The 26,797-nt window shown below is 40.6% G+C and overlaps 1 protein-coding gene across 1 annotated transcript; it reads left to right on the top strand.

Annotated features, from left to right (window-relative positions):
- The first annotated feature begins 22 nt into the window (after window positions 1–22).
- Window positions 23–3,280, top strand: LOC143136338 (H-2 class II histocompatibility antigen, A-U alpha chain-like). The gene is made up of 5 exons (XM_076297008.1): window positions 23–113; window positions 435–692; window positions 1,165–1,446; window positions 1,620–1,743; window positions 1,900–3,280. Exons 1-4 carry the CDS (start codon window positions 53–55, stop codon window positions 1,739–1,741), a joined length of 723 nt encoding a protein of 240 aa, XP_076153123.1. The 5' UTR covers window positions 23–52; the 3' UTR covers window positions 1,742–1,743; window positions 1,900–3,280.
- The last annotated feature ends 23,517 nt before the right edge of the window (window positions 3,281–26,797 follow it).

Here is a 26,797-nt window from a genome sequence, read left to right as displayed (position 1 = left end):
TGATTCATTGTTACCAGACAGTTCGAAGTGCAGGTCTTGACAGCATGCAAACATGTCTAGAGTTGTTTTTATCATTCTGAGTGTTACAGGTGTCCTGCAGTCCGAAGCCCAGCGTGAGTACACAGTACAAGTGATTTATTTAGTTATTTATTCTTAATCAGATGCACATTAGTACGTCAATATGCTAATCTGAGCACATTACTCAGACACTGGTGAGAACATTTTCAATTTGAATTAATTTCCCCATGTTTACATATGAATTAAAATATTCCATTTTGTATTTCTAAATTGTAGCTGTGTTTTGTAGATGTGAAAAAGATTAAATAAATGGTTGGAGATGTCATAACATTGCTGTTTTGTATTGAGGGGAAATGAAAGCAATTTGTGATAATCATGAAATAAATAATGCGCTATTCCTCCTGCCTTTACTTTAGTTAATTACGGAGATGAGTGGTTTGCCATGTACAGTGACACGGATCATGCTGATGAGCTCTCCATCACTCTGGAGGGTGATGAGGTAGCCTATGTGGATTTTGAGAAAAAGGAGCTAATCATGACATTACCAGAGTTTGCAGATACAGGAATCATACTATTTCGTGGCACATATGAAGTGGGTCAAAAGGCTATGGCGGTGTTTAAGACCAGTCTGGACATCCTTAAAAAAGTTTACAAGAATCCACCAGAAGCTCAAGGTAAGACATTTGTAATCATCACTTTATCAATTAATTATTATCCACGGTGTTATCTCACACAGCACTCACGTCAAAGTTGATTATCGTCCAGCGATCACTTTAGATTGAATGCGTCAGATGAAATTGCAATGGAAGATGATTTCACCATGGGACACCACATACAGTATAGAGTGTATATGATTGTAATTGCTAATCTATGTGCGTGTGTGTGCTTGCGTGTGTGTGTTATTATGACTGCTGCGGAGCGAAGCGGCGGTCATATAGGTTTAGTCAGATTTTTTTTTCTCGCATGAGCAATTTTCCGTCAAGGATTCCCGGGACACTGAAAGACCGGGGTGCATGAATCTTGGTGGGCATGTAGCTCCACAAGGATAGCATGGAACCATTGTTTTTTTGTTTTGATCTGTACCCAATGCCTAAGTATAGGTATGATGGAGGGCTTATGATGAGTCTGATTCTAATCGACTGGCAGATGCCCCCATGAGCTCCATCTACCCCAAAGATGAGGTGAAGGTGGGTTCTGAGAACACCCTGATCTGTCATGTGACTGGGTTCTACCCTCCCCGGGTCACAGTGAGGTGGACCAAGAACAACAAGAACATGACCAGGGAAGTCACCCTGAGTCGGTACCACATAAACAAAGATGAAACCTTTACCATGTTCTCCACCCTGAAGTTCACCCCTCAGGAGGGGGACATGTACACCTGTACTGTGGAGCACTCAGCACTGGATGAGCCCCTGACAAGAGAGTGGGGTGAGACTATAGCATTTATTTAATTAGACACTGGGGTGATGGCATATTGGAATGTGTCATTAATGTTAAAGCCATTAAAAAGTGCTGGATATCAGACATACTGTCAAAATACGTAATGAATCTTCTGCAATACATGACAACTTCCTGTGTCTGTGTGTGTGTGTCCTCCTCAGATGTTGAGGTGTCTGAGCCCAGTCTTGGTCCATCAGTGTTCTGTGGAGTGGGTCTGACTCTGGGCCTGCTGGGAGTGGCTACCGGAACATTCTACCTCATCAAGGGAAACCAGTGCAACTAGAGGTATTGAAGCAAAATGCTGCTGACTGAAATTGATCAGCAATTATCATCAACAAACTAGACCCACATTATAAGATAATAATAATAATAATAATAATAATAATAATAATAATAATGATGATAATAATACAGTAATGATCTCCATTGATCTCATTTCAGATGTAACGTCTCACAGCATCATATCTTTCAGCTGGCACCTTAGAACTGAGAGAACTGAAGACTATTCACTGTTGTATGATGTAATGATATGTTCACTACTATAGTCAGATAACTCTTCATTTTGAACTAGTAAATCTCTATGGCAAAGCTATAGCTCACTGACTTTGAGAACTGTGCTTAAGGAAATTCCTGCCTCTGTTTGCATAGCTAGTATGCACTGCCAGGTTAGTGAAACTAATGCAGTTATTAAATGTGTCTCTGTTGTTCCCTAAAATAATGTTCTATTCTTCTATTTTTACTCCAGTATCGTAAACGTACTAATTACCAACCATTTTGTTTGAAAATTCTAAAACAACAATGTTTTTTAATACTTCAAAATAACATTTGATAAATGAACCTTACATTTTTCAGTAGCTATAGGTGTGTAGATTTGAACAAAATCTAGTTTGGGTCTTACCGGGGCTTTTACTGCCTGAAATATCCAATTTTGTTTACCATGCTCGGAGTTTAGTGCTGGGCTGGTAGGTGCCTATTCCCAACCTTTCTCACGGCACATCAACGGTTAGCCCGAGAAATCCCATCGCAATTCAAAATTCCACCGGAGCTCCAAGCGGATTTGTACACACAGCCTTACAAGACTGTTTACAGCTCTTCAAGTCACGGTAAAATGTAATTTTTGGTACATAGCTAATTTAAATACACTTATGGTGTGGGTGCTTGCGTTTCTTTAGGAATCCACTGTCTTGGTTAGTATAGAAACGAATAGTAAGTGACACACGTAAGAGGTTGGAAATACGGGACGGTTGGTAATATGTGACGTTCCAGTAAATAACACACACCAGATCAGGGACTGATACATGTTTAAATTAAACTAGCAATACAAAAGACACATAGCGGTCACACACTTTTATCTAAATGGTAAATATGTATTTAAGGCTGGCAAACCTTTCATATATCATGTGCTTTAGTGAAGGTACTGGAATCAGAAATTATGATTTTTATATTCATAAGTAGGCTAGTTTATGTCCTGGTGTTTCTACTATGTCTTCCACATATGGGATTTCCTTATATTCTTTCCCCTGATTATATCTGTGTGTGATTATGTGTTATAATGTTATGGTTTTGCAGTGTTTCACTGTTCTGCATGGGTACATCCCTGGCATCATTTGCTTTGGATTGCCAAGTTGCCACTAATTAGGGTCTGCTTCAGTGTGGTCCATGTGAGATGGGATGACCAATGGCATATCCTGTCAACCTGGAAGGATACTAACTGTTTGTCTAGTTAGACCAACTGGTGGATCTTTATGTGAAGTCATGCTGTCTCTGATGTGTATCATTGTAAATAAATCAATGTAAGTAAATCTGTTCCTGATTTTCCCTACCACTGCCTGACTGTGTCTTCATTCATCTGTGGTATCAAAGCTACCATTACAAGCCAATTCTTTCACACAAACATACGGGTATTTGTGGGTGTTTTTGCGAGGTAACCAGGCACGCCATGTTTTTGGAGGTGCAAACAAAAGCTGCATTGCCATTGAGATCACATAGTAAGGAGCTGGCTCAAGGGTTATAAATGTATTTTGTCGTGTTTAGTTGTATAATGAAAGCACAGCTTTTATAGGCATCCATGTGTCTTTCCTTTTGGCTCTTTAGCTATGAATTTGGTAATTATAGCGGACTATTTGACGTCTTTAGAACACTAAACAGGTGGTCAAATGTTGAGTTTCTCCAGTCTAGATTTTTTGACGTTAATCACTCCTATGATGTATTGAAATTGTCTATCAATAGTAAAATACCTGTTTTGAAGTTAACTGATGGTCAAATCAACCAAAACTCTGATTGTTTGCACCAACTGGTGTGTGACGTAGGTCTGTGACGCGAGTTTGTGTGAAAGAATAATGTACTCAAGGTCCAAGACATAAATATATATGCTGGTTGTAGGTGATATTTTTATTCAGGTTTTATGATGTCATGCCAACAACTGAGTATTTATAATCAACTCGGCCAACGCCCCTCAATTGGCACTACTTTATTAAACTGACCTCTATGGTGGCTAAAGGGAAGAAAGGATGTTGAACAAAGCTTGATCTGGTTCATTAATAAATAAACGTTTGATGGGTGTTCACAATTCTTTCCCGCTACTCCCATGCATAAGACACTTTTAAGGCTGGAGTCCACTGAGCTGGCAGCTTAATGACAGTAAAACATAGATCTGGAGATGCACAGATAGGTAGATCACTCTATTGATCCCCAAAGGGTACACTTACCACATAAGGTACATTTAATGCCATGCAGATGTAGCCTGCAGAGAGAGAGAGAGAGAGAAAGAAAATCAGAGCAGGCTAATTCAGGTTCAGCAGGTTCTAATCATATCCCATGGATAGACCAACAATCTAGTCAGAGCTAATTATTACACAGTGAAAACCCAACTGGTCTGATGGGCACTTCTGAAATATCTGCATGTTGTGATTATAATACATTCATGCTTGGTCTTAAATTATTACTTGTTATGTGGGCAACAGTTTGATCACACTATCATTACAATCTAATGTATCTGTGCATAGAACTACACTATAGTCTTTAGGAGTGAGATTCACAAATATCACACCTACACCACACCCACAGTTCTCAAGTAATATATACTATTTGTTGAAATGCCCATGTATGTGTCTGTTTCCTCCTTTCTTCTCCACAGTGCCAGGCCATGTGCCAAACCTGACCACAAACACAGAGCTGGAACTACCAGACTGAAAGTCCCTTGTATTCCTTTCTCCTTCTCATGAGTGAGCAATGGCATAACTCAGATTTTATGACATACTTTGTTTCCAAGGAAAGGGCTTGATTTCCATCACATGCTTGCAATGCAAGATAATGTTATTGTTTGTTAAAACAGTTAACATTTGACATTTGTTTTGATGATTGCTGTAAAGTGAAGTAAAGTTCATTTTGGGTTTACTTACAACAGATGGTATTTTTTCACGTGGCAGAACATCTATAGCAGTGCCTTTGCCAGAGGTCCTAAGCAGACTTGAAGTCTTCTGCCTTATATCAATACATTTACATTTATTCATTTAGCAGACACTTCTATCCAAAATGACTTACACATGTCAATTATATTACAAGGGCCTCTGTCTGGTTAAGTGCCTTGCTCAAAGGTACACCAGTGGAAGCTGGGAATTGAACCCACAACTTTTCAGGCTACTATGCTAGCCCAGCTCCTCAACCACACTACCACCACCCCAATAGACAGGCTACTGCACGCTAGCCCAGGTCTTTAACCACTACACTACCACCACCACCCCAATAAACAGGCTACTGCACGCTAGCCCAGGTCTTTAACCACTACACTACCACCACCTCACTGCCCCAGTACACAGCAGTGTTATCCAGGCGTAGAGTATCAGAGCCACAGTCTATGTGCTGTTCATCCACCAGTAAGACTGCATTGATTCATTAAGCTTTTAGGTCAATCACTGTACAGGCAGGAGGGTTAATAAACATAAACATTGATAAAATATTCATAAATATTGATTTAATGTTGATTTCACAGGCTTTTTAAAGGGAAATGAGAGCTTCAAGTTCACACTGTAGGGACAACATCCTTGCTCTTCATCTCCACCTTTATGTGAATGTTAATGTGAACAGGGCAGTGATCAGTGTGATAAACACACAGATTTGTCCTCTGCATTACGCCCATCTATTCAGCTGCACTTTGTAAATACTATACTGTACATCTCTTTAGAAGGATCTTTTTATATAACTTGATATCACATCAGTGAGTCTCACTGTTTGGCATCACACCCAACAGTAAAGAGTTCCTCGTCAGCTCACAGCTGCAGCAAAGCTTCTCAAATTGTCATGTGGCTTGTGTCTGTAACGCGTCACGCTACATACTGTAAACACTGTTTAGTGCCGGGCTCAGCACAAAGTTCTATAGGAAGAAATGGAAGATAATTCACCATTATGATTGGTACTACCTTGTCCCTCTGACATATTTAAAGGTGTTTATACGTTTCAAGAGTGTATCTGGTCAACCTTTTTTAACCACTAACTGTTATAGTTATCATGTATGCATGTTAGGACCATTCAAGACAATATAGAGGTAGGCCTAGAAAATCTGAGAACCTGAAAGTGTTTGCAGCTGTTGAATAGAATAACCAGGAGTCAATGAGTGGTCCACATGTATGATTGTGGAGGTTTAAAAAGTCCTCAAAGTTTATTGATGGTTTATACGAAGCAAATGCAGAAGTGCCGTTCACCCTGTTACGAGTTGAACAACTGAAACGATTTTGGAAACATTATTTTAAGGTACAAAAAACGCTTTGTCATTTGTAATCACACATCAAAAGCAGGCTGGTGACTTGACTTGACCTGATAGGAACCAAAGCAGGCTGCAAACTTAACATGGACTCATACTGCATCATAGCATATTGTCAGGATCCCCACCTAGATTGTTAGTTTTGTCTCCCCCTACCTGTCAATGTTGTGATCATTCTTGTATGTTTTGTTGAGTCTCTAACGACATCACTGGCGGCCATATTGTCACAGGCAAGCCATCTGGTGGGCTTTGTGGTACCTGATGTAAGACAAGTGATCTGCAGGAACACAAATACTCTTATCTCGCTGAAATCTTGACAGATTTACAAACGCTTTGGTTTCTTACAAACATTATTAACATAGTTATAATCTGGACTTGACTTACACACATGAGTTCCTCAGTGTTCGGTTTATTAAACTTTTACCACATACATCCGCTGTATATATACTTGTATATCTTCTTCTTAGCCTGGGTGCCATTCCGAACTTAGTCCCGCCCACAACATTTGAGGTCGGGAAGTTCGGTCTGGCATTGCTCCATTGTGGAGCAGGTATGCTCGCCCTAGATCGGGCGGACCAATCAAATCGGGCTTTACGATGATGGACAGGTGAGCAACAGCGCCTGGTCTATCACGTCATCTGAGCATGCTTAGATTAGGCTTATGCTTGAAACAAAAACGCTGTGGCTAGAAGGATGCATGGCTTTTAAGACCCCATATGGAAAATGCATATTATTATGACCGCTGCACAGCGAAGCCGCGGTCATATAGGTTTAGTCAGATTTTTTTATTTTCTTTTTCGCATGGCCAAATTTCCGTCAAAGATTCCCGGGACACTGAAAGACCGGGGTACATGAAACTTGGTGGGCATGTAACCCCACATGGATAGCATGGAACCATCGTTTTTTTTATCTGTAGCCCCCCGCTGGACTGGACCCCCCGAAAGGAGGGTAGGGCAGACACAGTTTTCTGTGAATGTCTCGAGAACCGTAGGGTTTAGGAAGACCACCTTTTTGTTGTATGTTGATCTCAAGGGGCCCTGTCAACCCATTCCATAACCACTCATTTCATGTATAGCACCTAGTTAAACACAAAAAAGTAAAAATGAGGTGTTGTAATCACAGGTATCTGTGACCTAACATAGTCAAAACTGCACGAAATTGGAAGTGTAGGCTCATTATGACACCCTCTGAATGCACGCCTCCGTAGAACCGTAGAGCCTAGGAGGACCACCTTTTTTTTGTATGTTGGACTTAAGGGGCCATGTCAATCCATCCCATTACCACTTATTTCATGTATAGCGCCACCTAGTTAAAAATTAAAAAGCAAAAAATTAGGTGTTTTCATCACAATATCTCTCGCTGACATGGTCAAAACTGCACGAAATTGAAAGTGTAGGATCATTATGACACCCTCCGAATGCATGCCAAGTTTCGTGAACTTTTGTTCATGGGGGGCCTTACAATAAAATAATTTATGCGTACATTTAGTGACCGTTTTCTGTGAATATCTTGAGAACCGTAGGATGACCAATTTCTTGCGTATGTTTGCCTCCAGGGGTCATGTTAACCCATTCCATATGCACACATGTGCATAAACAGATACACACGCACACACATACATTCACAGTAATCATACGTATGACACATACTCACACAGTAGACATATGTACGCATGCATGCACATGCACACACACAGGCACATACGCAGGCACACACACAAGCACATACACACACACACCCACATAAACATAAACATGTACATGCACACATACACACAATTCAAGAATTTCTCAGAATTATGAACAGGCAAGATGGGGGTGGGGTTGTATAAAATGTATTTTACATGTGAAATCTATGAACTAATCATGTTTTGGTACTTGTTGTCTAGCAGATACCAGTGAGAATTGAGTGAGCATAATGCAATTCAGTGAGACAGTTAGAATCATATATGCCTTTCAGCGTGACTTATTTTTGTGGAAAAAATGTGCTGGACTGGGCGGCGGTCATATTTTGTACCGCTCTGCGGTACATCTAGTTTAATGAGGTTTTATCACTGAAAACAATTATTTCTGAAAACTTTGGCCAAAGTTGAGATGTGGGAAAACTCGTGGTTTCACTTTAATCAAGAGAAAACAGTGCAGTTGCATTGCGACATGTTACTCGTTCTTTTTAAAATCTCTGATTGATCACCTGTTCCAGGGATTTGCGACAGCCTTTCCCAGCTGTTTAACATGTTTGTAGCATATCAGTGTTCAACAGAATTATTTTCGAATTATTTAATAAAAACGGAGGGGATATAGGCCATCAGTTTTTTTCCTAATAGCGTACCCTAGCCTACTACATAACCTATCTCTTAGATTTCACTGTAGGCTAGGAGTTATTGATGGCACTAACTTTTACAAAAGACCAGAAAACAATGTTAAGGCATTTGTGGAGAAGAAGGATGGTTCGTGTGTTTTCTTCCTACACCTCACGGTAAGCTATTTCGTTGCTCTGATTGGTTAGGTATCGGTTGAAACACGCCCCATAATTACGTCCCAATGGAGCAGTATCAGACTCATATTCTGACTAGAATTGATTATGACTGCGTCAGGCTATCTTCTTCTACTAAAGGCAGAACAATGCCCCCAGGTTATAACAATGACATCTTACAGTATGCACCATAGACCTCTGAAGTTCGCCAACAAAAAACCTGCCATCTTTGACATTCGCGTATCTGGCGATTTTTCCTATGGGAAAATAACATGGGGATTTTGAATTATCGCAGCTGTTAAACTCTCGCGGGGATGAAAAAGTCTGAAATACAGACGTTTTCCTGAACACACTTTTGTCCTCTGCCTTTGAGTGGATACAGTGATCTCTGGTACATGAAGGCGGCACACTTAGATTTTTGCTACCCCAGAGCTAACTTGCAATGCAACTTGCCATAGGCACTTAGCTTCAACTCCTTATATGGGCAAAGATGGCCGTTTTGTTTCTTTTTTGTAGGCGTACTTCAGAGGTCTATTGAAACACAATGCTATGAGTTAGTGAGCTGACTGTGGAAAGATGGCCGCGAGGTGCGGACATCGACCTCCATTGGCCAGCAGCATGGACGAGACATCTAGCCTTTATTATATATCTATAGTGCCATGTGCTTTGTGTTTACCTGTCTGTCACCTGCCCATCTCCTTATATGGTCTGCACTTCCTGTCTTGTCAGATTCCCTCCATTTATGCATGCACCTATTCCCCATTATTGTCTTGTTATAGAGTGTAGCCTAGAGCAGTAGGCCTATGTTTTTAAAAAAAAAAAATTATTATACATTGAATCATGTACTACAATGCTACAATTCATACAATTCAATATAAATCATTTAAAGTACAAGCACAAAAACAGTACAAGACAAAATCAACAATTAACATTAAATATTTAACAAACCACAGTAATTACTATATGAGATTAATAATCATTCCACATGTTCAAGTTAACTAAGATGTTTTCAAGCTGTTTAGCTTTTTTCCCGTGCATTTTATTAAGGGATTTCATGTAAATATTAAACTCTTTCTTAAAATCAAGGAAGTGGGGGTAAGTCTTTAAGTATTTACTCTTATGAATAAAACATTTCCCTAAAATAATAACATTCACCAGCAAAAACTCATCTGGGTTTCCCCTCAACGAACCAAAGATAATTTCATCTGTAGCAGGGGCGGAGCTACGTGGTGGCCAGGGGAGGCCACGGCCACCACTGGTCAAAGCTTGGCCACCCTGCTGGCCCCCCCAGCTCCGTTCAGTGAAAAGTAAAAAAAAAAGATTGCTGCCGTTTTCAACGGTACTTTGAAAGGAAGTGTAGCCTGCGGTTCTAATCAAATCGTGAGTAGGCCTAGTGCAGCAGCAGCAGGGGACAATTCAAGTCATCTGTTAAAAACACTTGACAGTAGACTACTACTTACTTAACCTCAGTGACAACAGGTGAGTTGATGATGACTTGGAACATTAATGTTAATAAAATGTTAAAATGTGACATGAATCATAGCAAAGTGAGCTGCGTTGGGCTGTTCTTGTTAGGTAGGCTCTGACATTGACGTGTGAGGCTGATCAAAAATAAGCGGATGCCCGCGGTAACGCTGTTACAAACATATTTTGATAATATTCGGGTGAAATGCAAGCATATTAGGCACATATCTCCGGATGGCTCCAATAAAAGTAGGCTAATAGTGTCTAGCCTAGGCTACTTTATAAAAACATAATTTGCTGACTGCGTGTGGTTCTTGCCATAGCTGGTCAGGCAGAGCAGGCTGCTGCATTGCCTGAGTTCTTTGTTAGCCTACATTGCTCCGGTAATTGCAACGAGATGAAACCTTAACTGCGTGACGGAGCAGAAGTGGGGCTTTCCAACGAGACTAAACACTTGTCTGTGCGATCAAGTATGAAAATACAAAAAATCATGAAATTAAATCAAATTGCATCATATTTAGTTCACCTGCGCACCCACACTCTCGTTTGAATTAGGCTACTCGCGAACCCGTGATCGCATAGATATGGCATATCAGAAGAAAGAGGAGGCACAGGGCTATCCATTGGTACCAAGTATATCAATCCTTCTGGGCTATAAAAACAGACAACGTGACTGAAAAATAACATCATGTACAAAAACCAACGCTGCACAGCCATTACTCTCCTTTGAATTAGGCCCTACTCACGAACCCGTGATCGGATAGATATGCCACGCATGTCAGATGAAAGAGGAGACACAGAGCTATCATTTGATACCAAGTACATCCTTCTGGGTTATAAAACAGACTAAGTGACATCAAAATAATAACTTCATATAGCTCGACTTACTTACCCCACGTTTTTGTGTGTTGTTGTGGTGGCAAAGCATGTTAATAATCCAACGCTATAATGTGTTTCTCTATGGCATAGCATGTTCATAATCCGGTTTTGAGATCCTAGCAAATTCCTACATGGCATCCAATTCAAGACTCACATTGCATCCCAATTTATTCGACAAAGAAACACCTTTTTCCCTTCACTTTGTTCATGGCTCATTGTTCTTGTTTGTGTATGGCACTTACAATGACCAGGATAAATGCTTCTAACTAAAGGTAGTGAAAAAGCCCTTAAAACAGTCTAGGGTTCTAAGGGTTAATGTCTTAATTCAGAGCCATGTTACTTACAGCCAAGTACTTGGAGTGGATAACAGAAAGAAATATAGTTTTGCCATCAGTATAAGATTAAATATCTGCATACCATATTTGTAGTATTTATTATTGTTCTTTGAGTTAACATCATTTGAATATGACTGATTAAATAAGGTGCATTATCATAATATACTTTTTATAGCATTGGCCTATTTATGGAAAATGTGTTGGAGTGGACAACAAACTGTTCAGGTTGTCTGTGAATGGACCTGTGTATCAGTGTTGGCTTTACACAATTTATTACCATTATTAAAACAGGGTATCCTAATCTTCAAAACTTTTGAGTAGTTTTCATATTGTAGTTTTGATTCCCAAGTGCCACCCCATAAAAGTCTGGACCCAGCTGGCCCCCTGTAGTAAAGTGGGTTTTCTTTGAAATGTTTTGTTGTCCACTAGAGGGCGCTAGTTATTGGGTGGGTTAACCTTTCGGCTGTGGTCGAGAATGCAGCGACGAAGTGGTAGCTAGAAGCTGCAAGATGATACTGTTCCTTGTTACATGGTCTTACCAAATAAAGCCAGTATTAAACATTGAGATTCGGTTACTACAAATGGCGACGAGGATTAATCTGGAGGAAGAGAATCTAGCCTGAAAAGTGTTTTTGTCGTGAGGGGGAGTTAAGGAGCCTAACGTTACACCACGACACTAGCCGTTGGACTATTCTACTGAAAGGAGCAGCATGGCGAGTTTGGTAGGAAGCACCGTGCCATTCAATAGCCAGGAACAGACCTGGGAAGAATATTGCGAAGTTCTTGAACATTTTTTTGAAGCAAATGGGATTACGGAAGCAGAGAGGAGGAGGGCTATTTTGTTAAGTTCAGTGGGAAGTCAGACATACAGTTTGATTAGAAATCTACTTAGCCCGGTCAAACCGGGCGAGAAAACGTATGAGGAACTGGTAAAACTTTTGAAAGACCACTATAATCCAAAACCAAGTGAAATTGTTCAGCGTTTCAAATTCAACTCCAGGACGAGAAAACAAGGGGAAGCAGTGCTTGAATATGTCGCTATACTGAGAAAATTGGCGCACGATTGCCAGTATGGAGATAAATTGACGGAAATGCTGAGGGATAGACTGGTTTGTGGGATTGGAGACGACCGTATACAACGCCGATTATTGTCAGAAGCCGAACTGACTTTTGAGAAAGCACTGAAAATAGCGCAGGCTATGGAAGCAGCAAACAAAGATGTGCAAGAACTTCAAGCCCAATTTTCGGAGTCGACTTTGTCTGCAAGGCACCAGGAGGTGCACAAGATGGCTACTGCGCGATCAGAGGCGAGTGGTGAGCGCCGTAGAGCATGCTACAGGTGCGGTAATGAGCAACACATTGCAAATGAGTGTCGATTCATATCAGAAAAATGCCGTAACTGCGGCAAGAAGGGGCATATTCAAAAGATGTGTAGATCTACAGTCTCATTGGGGCCGTTGCAGGGGAAAGGTGAAAGAAAAATGAAGACTAGTAGAGGGGGACAAACACAGAAAACTCATCATATAGGTGGGAGAGAGGAAAATGATTCGGAGGATGAGGATGTCATGTTTGTTATGAATAGCATACTGGACACTGGAATTGCAAAAGTAGCACCCCTCACAATGACTTTGGCAGTTAATGAAACAAAAATAAATTTTGAAGTGGACACAGGCTGTGGGGTGACAGTGATGAAGGATTCTGATTTCCGGAAATTGTGGAATAGTGAGAGATTGCCAGAGTTAAAAAGGTGCCCCATAAAACTGAAAACATACACCGGACAGAAAGTGGAGATACTAGGGACAGTGACCGTTGCGGTAAAGCACAAGATGACGATTAAAGAATTACCACTAGTGGTGGTACCAGGCACTGGACCAAACCTGCTTGGGAGAGGCTGGATAAAAGAACTGGGAATGGAGTGGGGTGAAATTAATCACATGACTGGCACAACAAAGCTAACATTACAGGAGGTCCTTGCACAAAATGAGGAGGTTTTTAAAGAAGAATTAGGTAAGCTGAGGGGACCACCTGCAAAGATATATGTGGATAAAGACGCAACACCCAGATTTTTTAAACCACGACCAGTCCCATATGCCATGCGGGCTAAAGTGGAGGCTGAGTTGGACCGGCTCCTGAAAGAGAAGGTAATTGAGCCAGTCAAATATTCAGAATGGGCAGCTCCCATAGTACCAGTACTGAAACCAGATAATTCAGTAAGGTTGTGTGGGGATTATAAATTGACTGTCAACAGAGTGTCAAAAATTGAGCAATACCCTATTCCCAGACTAGAGGACTTGTTTGCAAACCTGTCAGGGGGAGAAAAATTTAGCAAGTTAGACATGAGTCACGCATATCACCAAATTGCTTTGGATGAGGAGTCAAAGAAGTATGTGACGGTAAACACTCACAAGGGGTTATTCACCTATAAAGTCCTAGCTTTCGGAATATCATCCAGTCCAGCGATTTTTCAGCGCACGATTGAGGGGGTGTTGCAGGGCATCCCCCATGTAGCCATTTTTTTGGATGACATTCTCCTGACAGGTCGGAATGACCAAGAGCACCTTGAGACACTGCAGTTGGTGTTGCAGCGATTACAGGATGCTGGGCTGCGGCTTAAAAGAAGCAAGTGCTCTTTCATGGCGAGTGAAGTGGTCTTCCTCGGGCACAAGGTGGACGCCATGGGTCTACATCCAGTCTCAGAGAAATTACAAGCCATCGAGAATGCCCCCCCACCATCAAACGTGACCGAGCTGAAGGCTTATTTGGGACTGTTAAATTACTATAATAAGTTCCTGCCCAACTTAGCCACTATTTTGGCTCCGGTGCACAAGTTGCTGTGTAAAGAGACAAAATGGAACTGGGGAACAGAACAGCAAGCTGCATTTCAAGAGTCAAAGAGACTGTTGCAGTCTGCTGAGGTCTTAGTTCATTATGACCCAGAAAAAGAGATTGTGCTGTCGTGTGATGCTTCTCCATATGGTGTAGGAGCGGTGCTCTCTCACAAGATGAAAACTGGAGAAGAGAGACCAATAGGGTTCATGTCTCGCACTCTGAGCAAAGCAGAAAGAAATTACTCCCAATTGGACAAAGAGGGCTTAGCAGTAATTTTTGGGGTTCAGAGGTTCCACAAATACATTTATGGCCGAAAGTTTACCATTGTCACTGATCACAAACCTCTGCTGTCACTATTCAATGAATTGAAGGCAGTGCCACAGATGGCTTCTCCACGAATCCAAAGGTGGGCAGTGACCTTACGGGCATATGAATATGAGATAAATTACAGACCAGGGAAACTGCATGGAAACGCGGATGGCCTCAGCCGATTGCCGGTACCAGAAGGACCGAAAACAGTGGCTCCGGAAGAGAGAGTACTAATGCTGGGGAACTCGGATGTAACACTGGTGTCAGCAGACCAGGTGAGAGCATGGACAAACAGAGATTCAGTGCTGGCGAGAGTGAGAGAAATGGTACAGAGAGGGTGGTCACATGAATTAGAGGGAATGGAGTTTAAACCATATAATGTCAGGAAGCATGAATTGAGTGTGCAGAACGGGTGTGTGCTCTGGGGTGCACGGGTCATTGTACCTAAACCAGGACAGAGAGATGTTTTGAAACAGCTGCACCAGTGCCATCCTGGGGTGTCCCGCATGAAGGCATTGGCACGAAGTTACGTGTGGTGGCCCAAGCTGGATCAGGATGTGGAGAGCATGGTAAAAGGCTGCAGTACATGTCAGGAGCAGAGACACAATCCACCTGCAGCCCCACTACACCCCTGGGACTGGCCAGATAGACCATGGAAAAGGCTACATGTTGATTATGCAGGGCCATTCATGGGAAAGATGTTTTTTATCCTGATTGATGCCCATTCAAAGTGGATGGATGTATATCCTGTCAATTCTGCCACCTCAGCCACCACCATTGATTGCTTACGCATTAGCTTCAGTAACCATGGGTTACCTGAACTTTTAGTTTCAGATAATGGCACTTGTTTTATGAGTGGAGAGTTTGAGGAGTTCCTCAGTAAAAATGGAATACTGCATGTGACCTCAGCACCCTACCATCCCTCTAGCAATGGCTTAGCTGAGCGGGCAGTGCAGATATTTAAGGAGATGATGAAAAAGTGTCCAGAAGGATCAATAACAACAAAAGTGGCAAGGGTTTTATTCAGCTACAGAACAACTCCTCAGACCACCACTGGGGTGTCCCCCGCAGAAATGCTGGTTGGTCGAAAACTGCGCTGCACTCTGGATTTGATACATCCTGACCTGAAACAGAGAGTACAAGGGAAACAACGGAGATTGAAAGAACATCATGATCAGAGGGCAAAAGCACGCAGTTTTGAATATGATGATCCAGTCCTCACAAAGAATTTTGGTCCGGGGCCGAGGTGGGTTCCAGGAAACATCCTTGCAGTGACTGGACCAGTCTCCTACAAGGTGATGCTGGCGGATGGGCGAATAGTTAGAATGCATGTGGACCAGATTCATTCGCGGGAAGAGTCACCTGAAGTGAGCCAGGATGCAGACGTCGGCAGCTTTGCCTCTCCTGGTCTAGTCACAGCTCCATCAGCACCTTTACCTGAGCCCGTCTCACCAGAACACACAGCAAATCCAGAAGAGACCTCAGGGACAGAGCCGGAGCCACACGTAGGGGAGAGACCTCAGGAGGTGGAGATGAAAAAACCTCAGGAGGTGGAAAGACACTCAAACCGCTTGAGAAGACCACCTGCACGTTTGAGAGATTTTGAGATGAACTAAAAAAAAAAAAAAAAAAAAAAAAAAGAATACAAATGGACTATATAGAACTTGAAGTTTAATACTGATCAGTGGGTGGTGGGTTACAGGAGGTTGTAATTGTTGGTAATAAGTAACTTTGGTAATATGTGTATGCTTAAGAGGGGGGAGATGTAGTAAAGTGGGTTTTCTTTGAAATGTTTTGTTGTCCACTAGAGGGCGCTAGTTATTGGGTGGGTTAACCTTTCGGCTGTGGTCGAGAATGCAGCGACGAAGTGGTAGCTAGAAGCTGCAAGATGATACTGTTCCTTGTTACATGGTCTTACCAAATAAAGCCAGTATTAAACATTGAGATTCGGTTACTACACCCCCCCTATAAAGTAATCCTGGCTACGCCCCTGGGCCCACTTCCCCGAAAGCATCTTAAGCCTAAGAGCGTCGTAAAGTCCCTCTTACGAACGTCTTAAGATTTGCCGACTGTTTCCCGAAACCATCGTAGCTTAAGAGCGTCGTGAAAACACTCGTAGATCTACGAGTGCTCCAGAGTACTCGTTACCGGCTAAGAGCGTCTTAACAGTACTTCTCACTGAGGTCACCAACAGGACATACAGAGGAATTACAACTTAGAATACATAATCCAACTTACGTTCCCATTCTTTATTGTGTTTACCTGTGATGAGATCAGATTTTAGCGTGCAAAATAGCCTACATTTAATGGTCATAATAATGTGATGAAAAGCGGACAAAAATGCAATCAAGTTATGAAACGAGACAATGCCAGAATAGTTTGACATTATCTTTGCTAAGTGAATATTTTATTAGGCCTATGAGGTAAAAAGCAGAGAAAGCAACATGTGTCTGTAGCCTACACAAAATCTAAGCCTACACATTTCCTCTCTTTCTTACACGACTTCTTTCTTATCTTCAAACTTCTGTGTTCTTAAGTGACACCGCGAAAAATTATTGCATGGTGCAACAATCTACTCTTAAAAAAATTACAATTATTCATGTCTCTGTGTGGTATATAACCTACTTGGGATGCTTACATGCAGATGTCAAAGTGTTTCTATTTTCGTATTGATGTGAATGAATGTGTAGATCCGAAGTTTAAATGGTAGGCCTATAGCTGTGACGTGCAGTCACCTGACATCACCGTCAAATCAGAGGATATTTCAGAACTATTAACGTGGACAGCTCCCCTTAAGAGCATCTTAAGAGCAGTGCACGCGCGTTCACGCTACGAGCATGTTCGGGAAACAGTCGGAAAAACTAAACGAACGATCGTAAGATGAATCGTAGAAAACCCTCTTAAGAGCGTGTCTCCGTCGTTATCGGGGAAGTGGGCCCTGATCTGTAGACAATACTGATATGGATAACCAGTTTTTACTGCAAACCAAAAACTTTGAGTGACAAAACATGTACAAAACAAATGGGTTACTGTTTCAGCTTCTTTCTTGCAGAATATGCATAGCTCTAATTCCAAGTTAAAACGTTGGCACAAAAAATAATTGGATGGGTCAATTTTGTGTTGGGTTTTAAAATGAACCTCCTTTGATTTAGGTGGAATTGGAAATGTCAGATATTTAGTTCTAAGTGAGACCATTTCACTTTCTGTTAATGAGGTTGTGGGTTTTTTTGGCCTCACTGGGTGTATCTCTTCTTGCAAGCATTGTCTCAAGAAACTGTTTGTGTTTTTCACATCAAGTATATATATATATATATATATATATATATATATTTCTAATTGACAAGGGAGGCAAGAGAGATTGTAAATCCACATATATATAACATTTGATTTTGGATTAAATTAATTAAACATTTGGGAATGGCTTTTATGACATTGTTAAATTGACGTTTGGGAGGGTTAAACCCATATCTTACACAAAAATCTGAATAAGAAAGGATGATTCCATTAAATCCAATATAAAACAAATATTTTTTTCCTTCCATTCTTTGTAAAATAATGATTTGCGACTCAAAGTAATGTATCTATTGTTCCATATCGGGGAAGAATGGGGAGTGAAATTGTGTTTGTATATCAATTTCCAGTATAACAGAACCTGCTGGTGAAATGTTGATAATTTGATTGGTATCTTGGGTATGGTAAAGTCACATGACAATAGAAAAGGCAAACCACCAACTCTGCTAAAGAGGTGTCTGGGTAAGGAGTACCAAAAGGCATCACTATTCTTTAAGTAAGCTTTTAACCAGTTTGTTTTTATCATTCCATTTAAACAGTAGAAATCAATGGCTTTCAAACCACCATCTTTAAAGTCTTTCACTATATGTCCTTTCTGTATATAATGGGTTTTGTTTTTCCATATAAAGTTGAAATTGGCTTGATTAACAGCTTTAATTTCATTTTTTGGGATTGCTAGAGAATGTGAAGGGTAGATGCACCTAGATAGAAACTCCATTTTTGTTAAATACACCCTACCAAAAATAGATAGGTCTCTCTGACGCCACCTATCAAGACATGTTTTCCCTTTATGAAATGTATCTGTTATATTGAGTTTTATGCTCCTCTGTTTCTCCTTTTTTATGTAAATACCTAAGTATTTTATTTCATCCTTGACTGGCATATTGCTTATAACTGTCTCTTCGCATTCCTTAATAGACATAAGCTCACATTTAGCTATATTTAAGCGTAAACCGGAAGCTCTGGAAAACGTATCTATCATCTTAATGGCTACTGGGACTTGGTGTTTATTCTTCAGAAAAACAGCCGTATCATCAAAACAGAGAGTGTTTGTAATTCGGGATAATTTTTAATATAAATAGCCAGCATTTCTACCGCCAGGATGAAAAGATATGGGCTAAGTGGACAGCCTTGTCTTACGCCTACATGAATTGGAAATCGCGTGGTTGTTCCACCCATCAATGAAACAGCGGCATAGATATCATCATAACATACAGTAGGCCTATCCTTACAAAGTCACAGAAAGCCTTACCAAACCCAAATAGTTTAAGAGCTTGAAAGAGGAAATCATGTTCTACTGTATCAAACGCCTTGAAGAAATCTAAAAACAATATGAATGCTTCGTCGTCTATTGGATTCAATTTGTGGCGGTAGCTGACTTGGACAAGGGGGGGGCATCGTCTTGGTGTAGTGTATAGGTCTAATTGAGTGCCTGTCACTTTAAACGTTCGTGAGGGAACCCTTGCAAATTGCAATTGTAACACAGTTTAAAGGCTGCTGATGTGTGGATGCAACTCATAACGTTTTCTACATAGTTAAAATAAAGGTTCGTACTTCTCCTTGGGACAAGCACTTTTGAATTTTGGAAAACACTTTTCCACTTACACCGGAATTTTGCAAACATTCAGTGTCAGAGACAATAAAATGCGCCCTTCAACGAAATTGACAAGCAGCTGTAAGTAGGACATTCCTAACCGGGCCGTAGCCTACGACATGAGTTTTTAAAAAAAATGCATGCAAACTAAACTAAATTTAATTCGCAATAATGTCACGTTTTTACATGGCATAGGCCTATATGCAGTTGTTTGATTGCACGCATGTTTGCATTTTGCAAGGTCTATTTTCTTACGTCTGTCTGTCCCGCCTTCAACACTTTTACATATTGCCTTCAGCGCTGCGCAGCCTCAGGTCAGCTCACTTCACTTGATCAGTTCTTGGCGAACGGTAATGTCACACGAAGTTAACTAAACTGCTAGAATGAGCAACAACAAAAAACAAGCATCTTTAGCAGGTCACTGGTGTACTGGCCAGAGTGTTTGAGTTGCGAGAGCCGCTGCAGAGATTTCTTACAGAAAAAAAGTCACCGTTAGCTGCACATTTTAGTGATGAGGACTGGGTGTCAAAACTCGCTTACCTGTGTGACATATTCGGGTTGCTTAATGACCTCAACCTGTCACTCCAGGGGAGAATGACGACTGTCTTTAAACTGGCAGATAAAGTCGCTGCATTTAAAGCCAAGCTTGATTTGTGGGGACGACGAGTGGACCGTGTATTTGATATGTTCCAAACATAGTGGGTTTTGGGAGAGACTGAGGCAGGGCCCTTTCTCTCGCAGCTGTGCTCTTAAGATGCTCTTAAGGGGAGCTGTCCACGTTAATAGTTCTGAAATATCCTCTGATTTGACGGTGATGTCACTGCACGTCACAGCTATAGGCTAGGCCTACCATTTAAACTTCGGATCTACACATTAATTCACATCACGAAAATAGAAACACTTTGACATCTGCATGTAAGCATCCCAAGTAGGTTATATACCACACAGAGACATAAATAATTGTAATTATTTTAAGATTAGATTGTTGCACCATGCAATATTTTTTCGCGGTGCCACTTAAGAACACGTTTGAAGATAAGAAAGAAGTCGAGTAAGAAAGAGGAAATGTGTAGGCTTAGATTTTGATGCAGTAGGCTACAGACTAAACCACATGTTGCTTTCTCTGCTTTTTACCATATAGGCCTAATAAAATATTCACTTAGCAAAGATAATGTCAAACTATTCTGGCAACGTCTCGTTTCATAACTTGATTGCATTTTTGTCCGCTTTTCATCACATTATTGACCATTAAATGTAGGCTATTTTGCACGCTAAAATCTGATTCATCACAGGTAAACACAATAAAGAATGGGAACGTAAATTGGATTATGTATTCTAAGTTGTAATTCCTCTGTATGTCCTGTTGGTGTGACCTCAGTGAGAAGTACTGTTAAGACGCTCTTAGCCGGTAACGAGTACTCTGGAGCACTCTAAGATTATGTTTTCACGATGCTCTTAAGCTACGATGGTTTCGGGAAACAGTCGGCAAATCTTAAGACGTTCGTAAGAGGGACTTTACGACGCTCTTAGGCTTAAGATGCTTTCGGGGAAGTGGGCCCATGTCTCCCTTGCTAGTAGGGCTGACAGTGATGGTATAGGAATGCATGTAATATAGCCAATTCAACTACTTGTTGTTTTGTTTTAACTTTTCCTAAAAGAATAAATGTGATAAGCCAGTTTTGGTCTCAGTCCCTTCACCGTCTGACTATAGTTATATATTACCAATATATTAATAAAGCTTAACTAACTTTATTATAAGGGTCCCCCATACTGATAGTTATATATTACTAATATATTAATTAAGCTTAACCAACTTTATTATAAGGGGCTCCACACTGATAGCTATATACTACTAATATATTAAGCTTAACCAACTTTATTATAAGGGTCCCCCATACTGATAGTAATATATTACTAATATATTAATTAAGCTTAACCAACTTTATTATAAGGGACCCTACGCTTATAGCTATATACCACTAATATATTAATTAAGCTTAGCCAACTTTATTGCAAGTGGTTCCGGCGCTGGCAACATGTCAAGGTAGCTCCATGTTTTTTTCTTGAATTTCCCCTTGGGGATCAATAAAGTATCTATCTATCTATTGTAAGGGTCTTATGGAGAGTGGTTCATATTGGGATAGGCAGAAGCACAGTTTAATAACAATTAGTTAAATAATAATATGTCATTAACTTTTCTATTAACATATACAGTAGTTTGCAAATAAACATTAAACATTTAAATGATGTAAGATATAACTGTTGATTAGTAATCACATATTAATGCAATATTAGTTAATAGATTTGCTAAAGCATTAACATACAGTTTTTATGCAAACAACTAATATTTAATTAATGATGAAAAAACTATTAACTTGTACCAAATAGATATGTTAGTAACAATTAACAAAGGGTTAGGTAATTACTAGTTTGCTATTTATTATGGCACCTTATTATGGAGTGTTACCAATATGGGATATTCTACGGGAAAACATTAAAAACGGCAAGACAGCGGGGGAAGTTAAAATACGTGAGAAACACGGAAAAAGTTGGCATGCATTGTTATGGTCCCCGTGCATAGGGATTATTTGTCATATTATTAATCACATATGATTATTTGTGCTCACGGGAAAGATTGATTTAAGAATGTTATCACAGTGTGTGGCTGTGGCGCAAATCAGCGCGGGCGGAAGACAGCGACAATTGTCATGTATTTTTTAACAATTCTGTCGGAGGGTCATTGAACAATTTCTAGCAGGCAAGGGAGGGTCGTGCAACTTTTGACTGAAGCGCTCAAAATTCCTCCGGTGGCCCATTCAATAAATAACGAACAGTCTCTAGATTGCTGCTGGGCTATATGTCTTGGGTCATGTCTAACAACTCATTGCCGTCAAACGCGTAGCCTATCTCGCGGTTGCATCCATTACAAACAAACATGCAATGTGAACGTCTGGGATTGGGAAGAGCACTAAATGCTCTACTGAATAAGCACGAAGTCAAACCTTTAAATGAAAAACACTCTTTAATAATCAAAAAAATAAACCGCTAATGAAGTAAACCATGAACAAATGGTTTATCGCCTGTAACTCCGTGATAACAGGATGTAACAGGAAGGCATTTGGCTGAGCAACGGAGGTTAATATGCTCTATATTTTGTCCAAATGATGTCTGTCTATCATCGTTGCAATTTGTCCTGCGTTTCTTCTACGGCTGCAAACGGGATTCACTCGCGGTTAACCAAATATTTCTTTATTAGGGCAGGGCAGGCATATTTCTGGCTATTAAATTATTTCTAAACCAGTCTGCTAAAGTCTGTAGTGAAGTCTGTGTAGGGTTTTCCAGGCTCCATTTCTTTTTACGAGACACCCTGCTCACTTGAGCCATCTACCGGTTGTTTGGGTTGTTGCAGCATCTCACTGGAAAAATACAAATTAAAGTCGCGTGATACCGCGTGATCCCACGCGCGGACCGCGAGTGAAGCTGGCCAAGTCGAAGCACTGCCCACTGTAGTTCACATTCCGTAATTTGCAAACAGATATAATAGCATAATAGAAAAGCATGTTTGGCGAAGTCTCTGGCCAGGGTCCTGAAGTGATTTGCGGGATCGTGCAGGAGTCAACTGCACAGGCAGGAGTCGTGCAGGATTCCGCCATACACCCCAAAAAATGTGTTAAAGATGAGGGACCTTATAGCCAGGACCACGCGAAAAGATTCAACGAAAGCACGAAATGCGCTAATTCCCTCAGATCAGAGAGACTTGATCTGATATAAGCGTGATAGGCATTGGAGGACCACGGGCCGAGAGTTTTGAGCGCTTGATCAGACAGGCCGTTATTTGCCGCGTTGATGGCTGCACCATAAAATAATGAGTAATGGCCTGCTGGGATTCCGATTTGCGTTAGAACAGCGTTGAGCTGGGTTTGAAACCAGAAGCGAGTAACAGAGCGTCCGTAGTCTGGAGGGGGGATCTTTCCATGCGATGGAAAAAGTAATTTGCCAAATTGTATAAGGCTGCAGGAGACAGTAGATGTTGAAAATGACAGCAAACACGCAGTTGTGAAGTTCAACATCTAATGCACCCCAATGTTTAGTAGTAAGACCTACGCAATTAAAGCCCTCCTTACACTGACAGACTTTGGAAAGATTTGCAAAGATTTGGAAAAGATTTTTGAAAGACTACAGTCTCAGACCCTCTCACATCTAAAGACAAGTAGTAGAGTTTTAAGTCACAGACTAAGATTTTGCAATGACTAGGGATCTTGCAGGGTCACTATTTACAAGACCGCAACTAGATTCCTTTAAATTATTACCCATCGTGCAATAGATAAACAGGAACTGAAATGATAGCCTACTAAACTCAAAGTCGTATTTTCGTGTTTCTGCAGCATTGTTTCATGCGTGACATCCCTAACCAATATAGAGTTGTTCTGTCACGTGGAAGAGCCGATTAAATATGTATAAGAAATGACAAATATTACTAGAAACACAATTCCCAAGGAATTACCAGTGCATGAAAATGCAAAAGTTGTGATGTAAAATATCATGTATAGTTAAAATAAATAATAAAGAGCTGGTTACTGCGGTGATGCTAGAACAGACATGGCAGTTGCATAGCTTAATAAAAGTTGATAGTTAAAAGGAGACTGTTTAAAAGTTAAACGTATAGTTTAAAAGTTGTGGATAGACAGCTAGTTTAATAGATAGTAGACTGTTTAAAAGTTGAATGTAGATAGTTTAAAAGTTGTTGATAGGCGACTAGTTTAATAGATAGATAGTTTAATGATAGTTTAAAAGTAGACCGTTTAAAAGTTGAAGGTAAATAGTTTAAAAGTTGTTGACAGACTGGAAGTTTAATGAATGTTGATATTCAAATAGTTTAATGGCTGTGTATAGGTAGATATTTGATGATAACTGAACGTTGGAATGGCTCTAATGTTTGCTAGCAGTTATGCTAGAATTTTAAACTATGCTAACCATGCTACTTAGCTAATGTTTTCTAGCAGTTTTGCTAAAAATGTTAACTATGCTAGCAATGTTAACAAGCTAACCATGCTACTTAGCTAACGTTTTCTAGCAGTTTTGTTTAACATGCTAACTCTGTTAGCAATGCTAACATGCTAACCATGCTACTTAGCTAACTTAGCTAATGTTTTTTAGCAGTTTTGCTAAAAATGTTAAAATGTAAACTATGCTAACAATGCTAACTAGCTACAGTGGGTAGGAGTCATAGTTGATGACAAGTGTTGACAAAGTTGATGACAAGTTAAAAGTTGTTGATAGACAGCTAGTTTAATAGATAGATAGTTTAATGATAGTTTAAACAAAGATTCTATAGTTAACTAAGATGAATCATAAGGGGATTCGCCAATGGAACAAAGTGACACTAGTTCCGGACTCCTAAAAGGGCGTGGTCAGTGACGACGTTGAAGCCATGAATTCGTGGCCGCGGGAAAAAAAGACAAGTGATCAGTGACGACGTTGAAGCCATAGAAGCCAGCAAAGAACCATGAATACGTGTCCGCGAGAAAACGTGAGTTGATGAAGCAGTTGGTTGTCGAGGTAAGTAACATACCTTATATCACAAACTAATGTTGAAAATTATGTATGTGAAGGTTATATTTGTATCCGTTTTAGTTAGAAAATGTATAAGCGTATTACACAGCTGTTCTGTTTCGCCATTAAAAATAGCATCTGGAATAACGTTAGCCTAGTGTTAGATTAGCAAATCTTCGGTTAAATCTATCTGTGGTAAATTAGCTAGATATTAACGTTGAATAAGCACGGTTTAATCATGCAGATCCATATCATACGAGTGCGAGATCAAAGATACGGTTTAAAGAAAAAGCGAAGATCCGCAAACCGGAGAGCTCCCATTAACAAACTGTTAAAGGAACACGCCACCCAATGTCAGTAGTAATATATGTATATACCTCTCCCGTGTCCGTACGTGCACTCAAACGCTCTGGTGCGCGGCTGGACTGTGTTAGCATGTTGCTATGCTAGCGGGCTTTGACGGCAACTAAGCGTAGAAGTAATCAAAAACATCCACGTTTTACCGACTTAAATACAGTTGCACGAGTAGTTGATAGAAATGCTACGGCCACGCAACGTGAAACGTGGCGATTTTCCAAGCGAATAAACCGGAGAACTACAATGTGTGGCGCAATAGCACTTGGGAGTACTTCGACCTAGCGTAGTAGTATTGTTAACACCTAATTGTAGATCCTATCCACCACAGAGTTTAGAATCCATGCTGGATCGACCCTCAGCCTCTCCCTCCCCTCTGAGCGAGAGAAAGGCACACACACTAGAGATGCGCTGATGGGCTATTATTTCAACCATAACTGCATAGCAAAACTTATCATCCATCAGCCATCCATCAACACCAAAGTTTTTTGACCAATTTTCGAAACGGCACCCGCCGACCATCCGCTGGTTGTTTTAATGTAGGCTATATGGGTGATACAGCGCTGCTGACGTGAGGCTAGAAAGCCCTTGCCTGTTCTAGGAAGACTGATCCAATGCAGCAAATATATTAAAAGGCTAAAGTCGTACATTGGCTATGTTGTAGCCTATCCCCAGAATATCAGCAGCAAACTCAGTCTCTGTCTCGCAAAACAGTCTCCAAATAAAACGCACATCGGCCTGTTGCCTTTTCTGCCAGCTTGTGAAAATATATCGTCCAAAATGCTTGATTGCATTGCATTCTCCACATTTTTAGCTACATTTTCATGTACCACATCAGCATTTTTGTTCAGTGAATCTTTTGTAAATTGCTTTAAAATGAATTGCGCTGTCTGTCTGAAAAAGACGCGCTCGTGCAGTCAAAATGAATGGGAATCTTCAGAACAGGCTTTCAGTCACCCTGACATAACAGTGTGTAAAGTAGCCTATAATGTGAATGAGTTGTTATTTTATCAAGGATTTCTTTCTTTTTGCAAAAAATAAAGTACAATAGGCATTAATTAGTAGGCCAGGAGCATGTTGAAATTATGTGGCAAATTGCGTTTTTTATTACAATGATAAAATTGTAAAAGGACGTGACCGAAGCTGAGGCAAGCCAGGCAATAGGCCTATAGGCCCGACGGTAATTGTAAAGCAATTTACAAAAGATTCACTGAACAAAAATGCTGATGTGGTACATGAAAATGTAGCTAAAAATGTGGAGAATGCAATGCAATCAAGCATTTTGGACGATATATTTTCACAAGCTGGCAGAAAAGGCAACAGGCCGATGTGCGTTTTATTTGGAGACTGTTTTGCGAGACAGAGACTGAGTTTGCTGCTGATATTCTGGGGATAGGCTACAACATAGCCAATGTACGACTTTAGCCTTTTAATATATTTGCTGCATTGGATCAGTCTTCCTAGAACAGGCAAGGGCTTTCTAGCCTCACGTCAGCAGCG

Source organism: Alosa pseudoharengus, unplaced genomic scaffold (assembly GCF_046254945.1).
Source record: "Alosa pseudoharengus isolate Yale_2024_CS ecotype anadromous, Long Island Sound unplaced genomic scaffold, YU_APseudo_1.1 YU_APseudo_1.1_scf_20, whole genome shotgun sequence".
Lineage (NCBI taxonomy): Eukaryota > Metazoa > Chordata > Actinopteri > Clupeiformes > Clupeidae > Alosa > Alosa pseudoharengus.
Note: the sequence above shows the minus strand (reverse complement) of the source record. Positions and strands in the feature narration are given on the sequence as shown.

Bases quoted from the DNA above. Each gene is read 5' to 3' on its own strand.
- LOC143136338 (XM_076297008.1), top strand. From the start codon at position 53: ATGTCTAGAGTTGTTTTTATCATTCTGAGTGTTACAGGTGTCCTGCAG. The intron at 693-1,164 runs GTAAGACATTTG...ATCGACTGGCAG, and splicing joins GAATCCACCAGAAGCTCAAG to ATGCCCCCATGAGCTCCATC. The intron at 1,447-1,619 runs GTGAGACTATAG...TGTCCTCCTCAG, and splicing joins GCCCCTGACAAGAGAGTGGG to ATGTTGAGGTGTCTGAGCCC.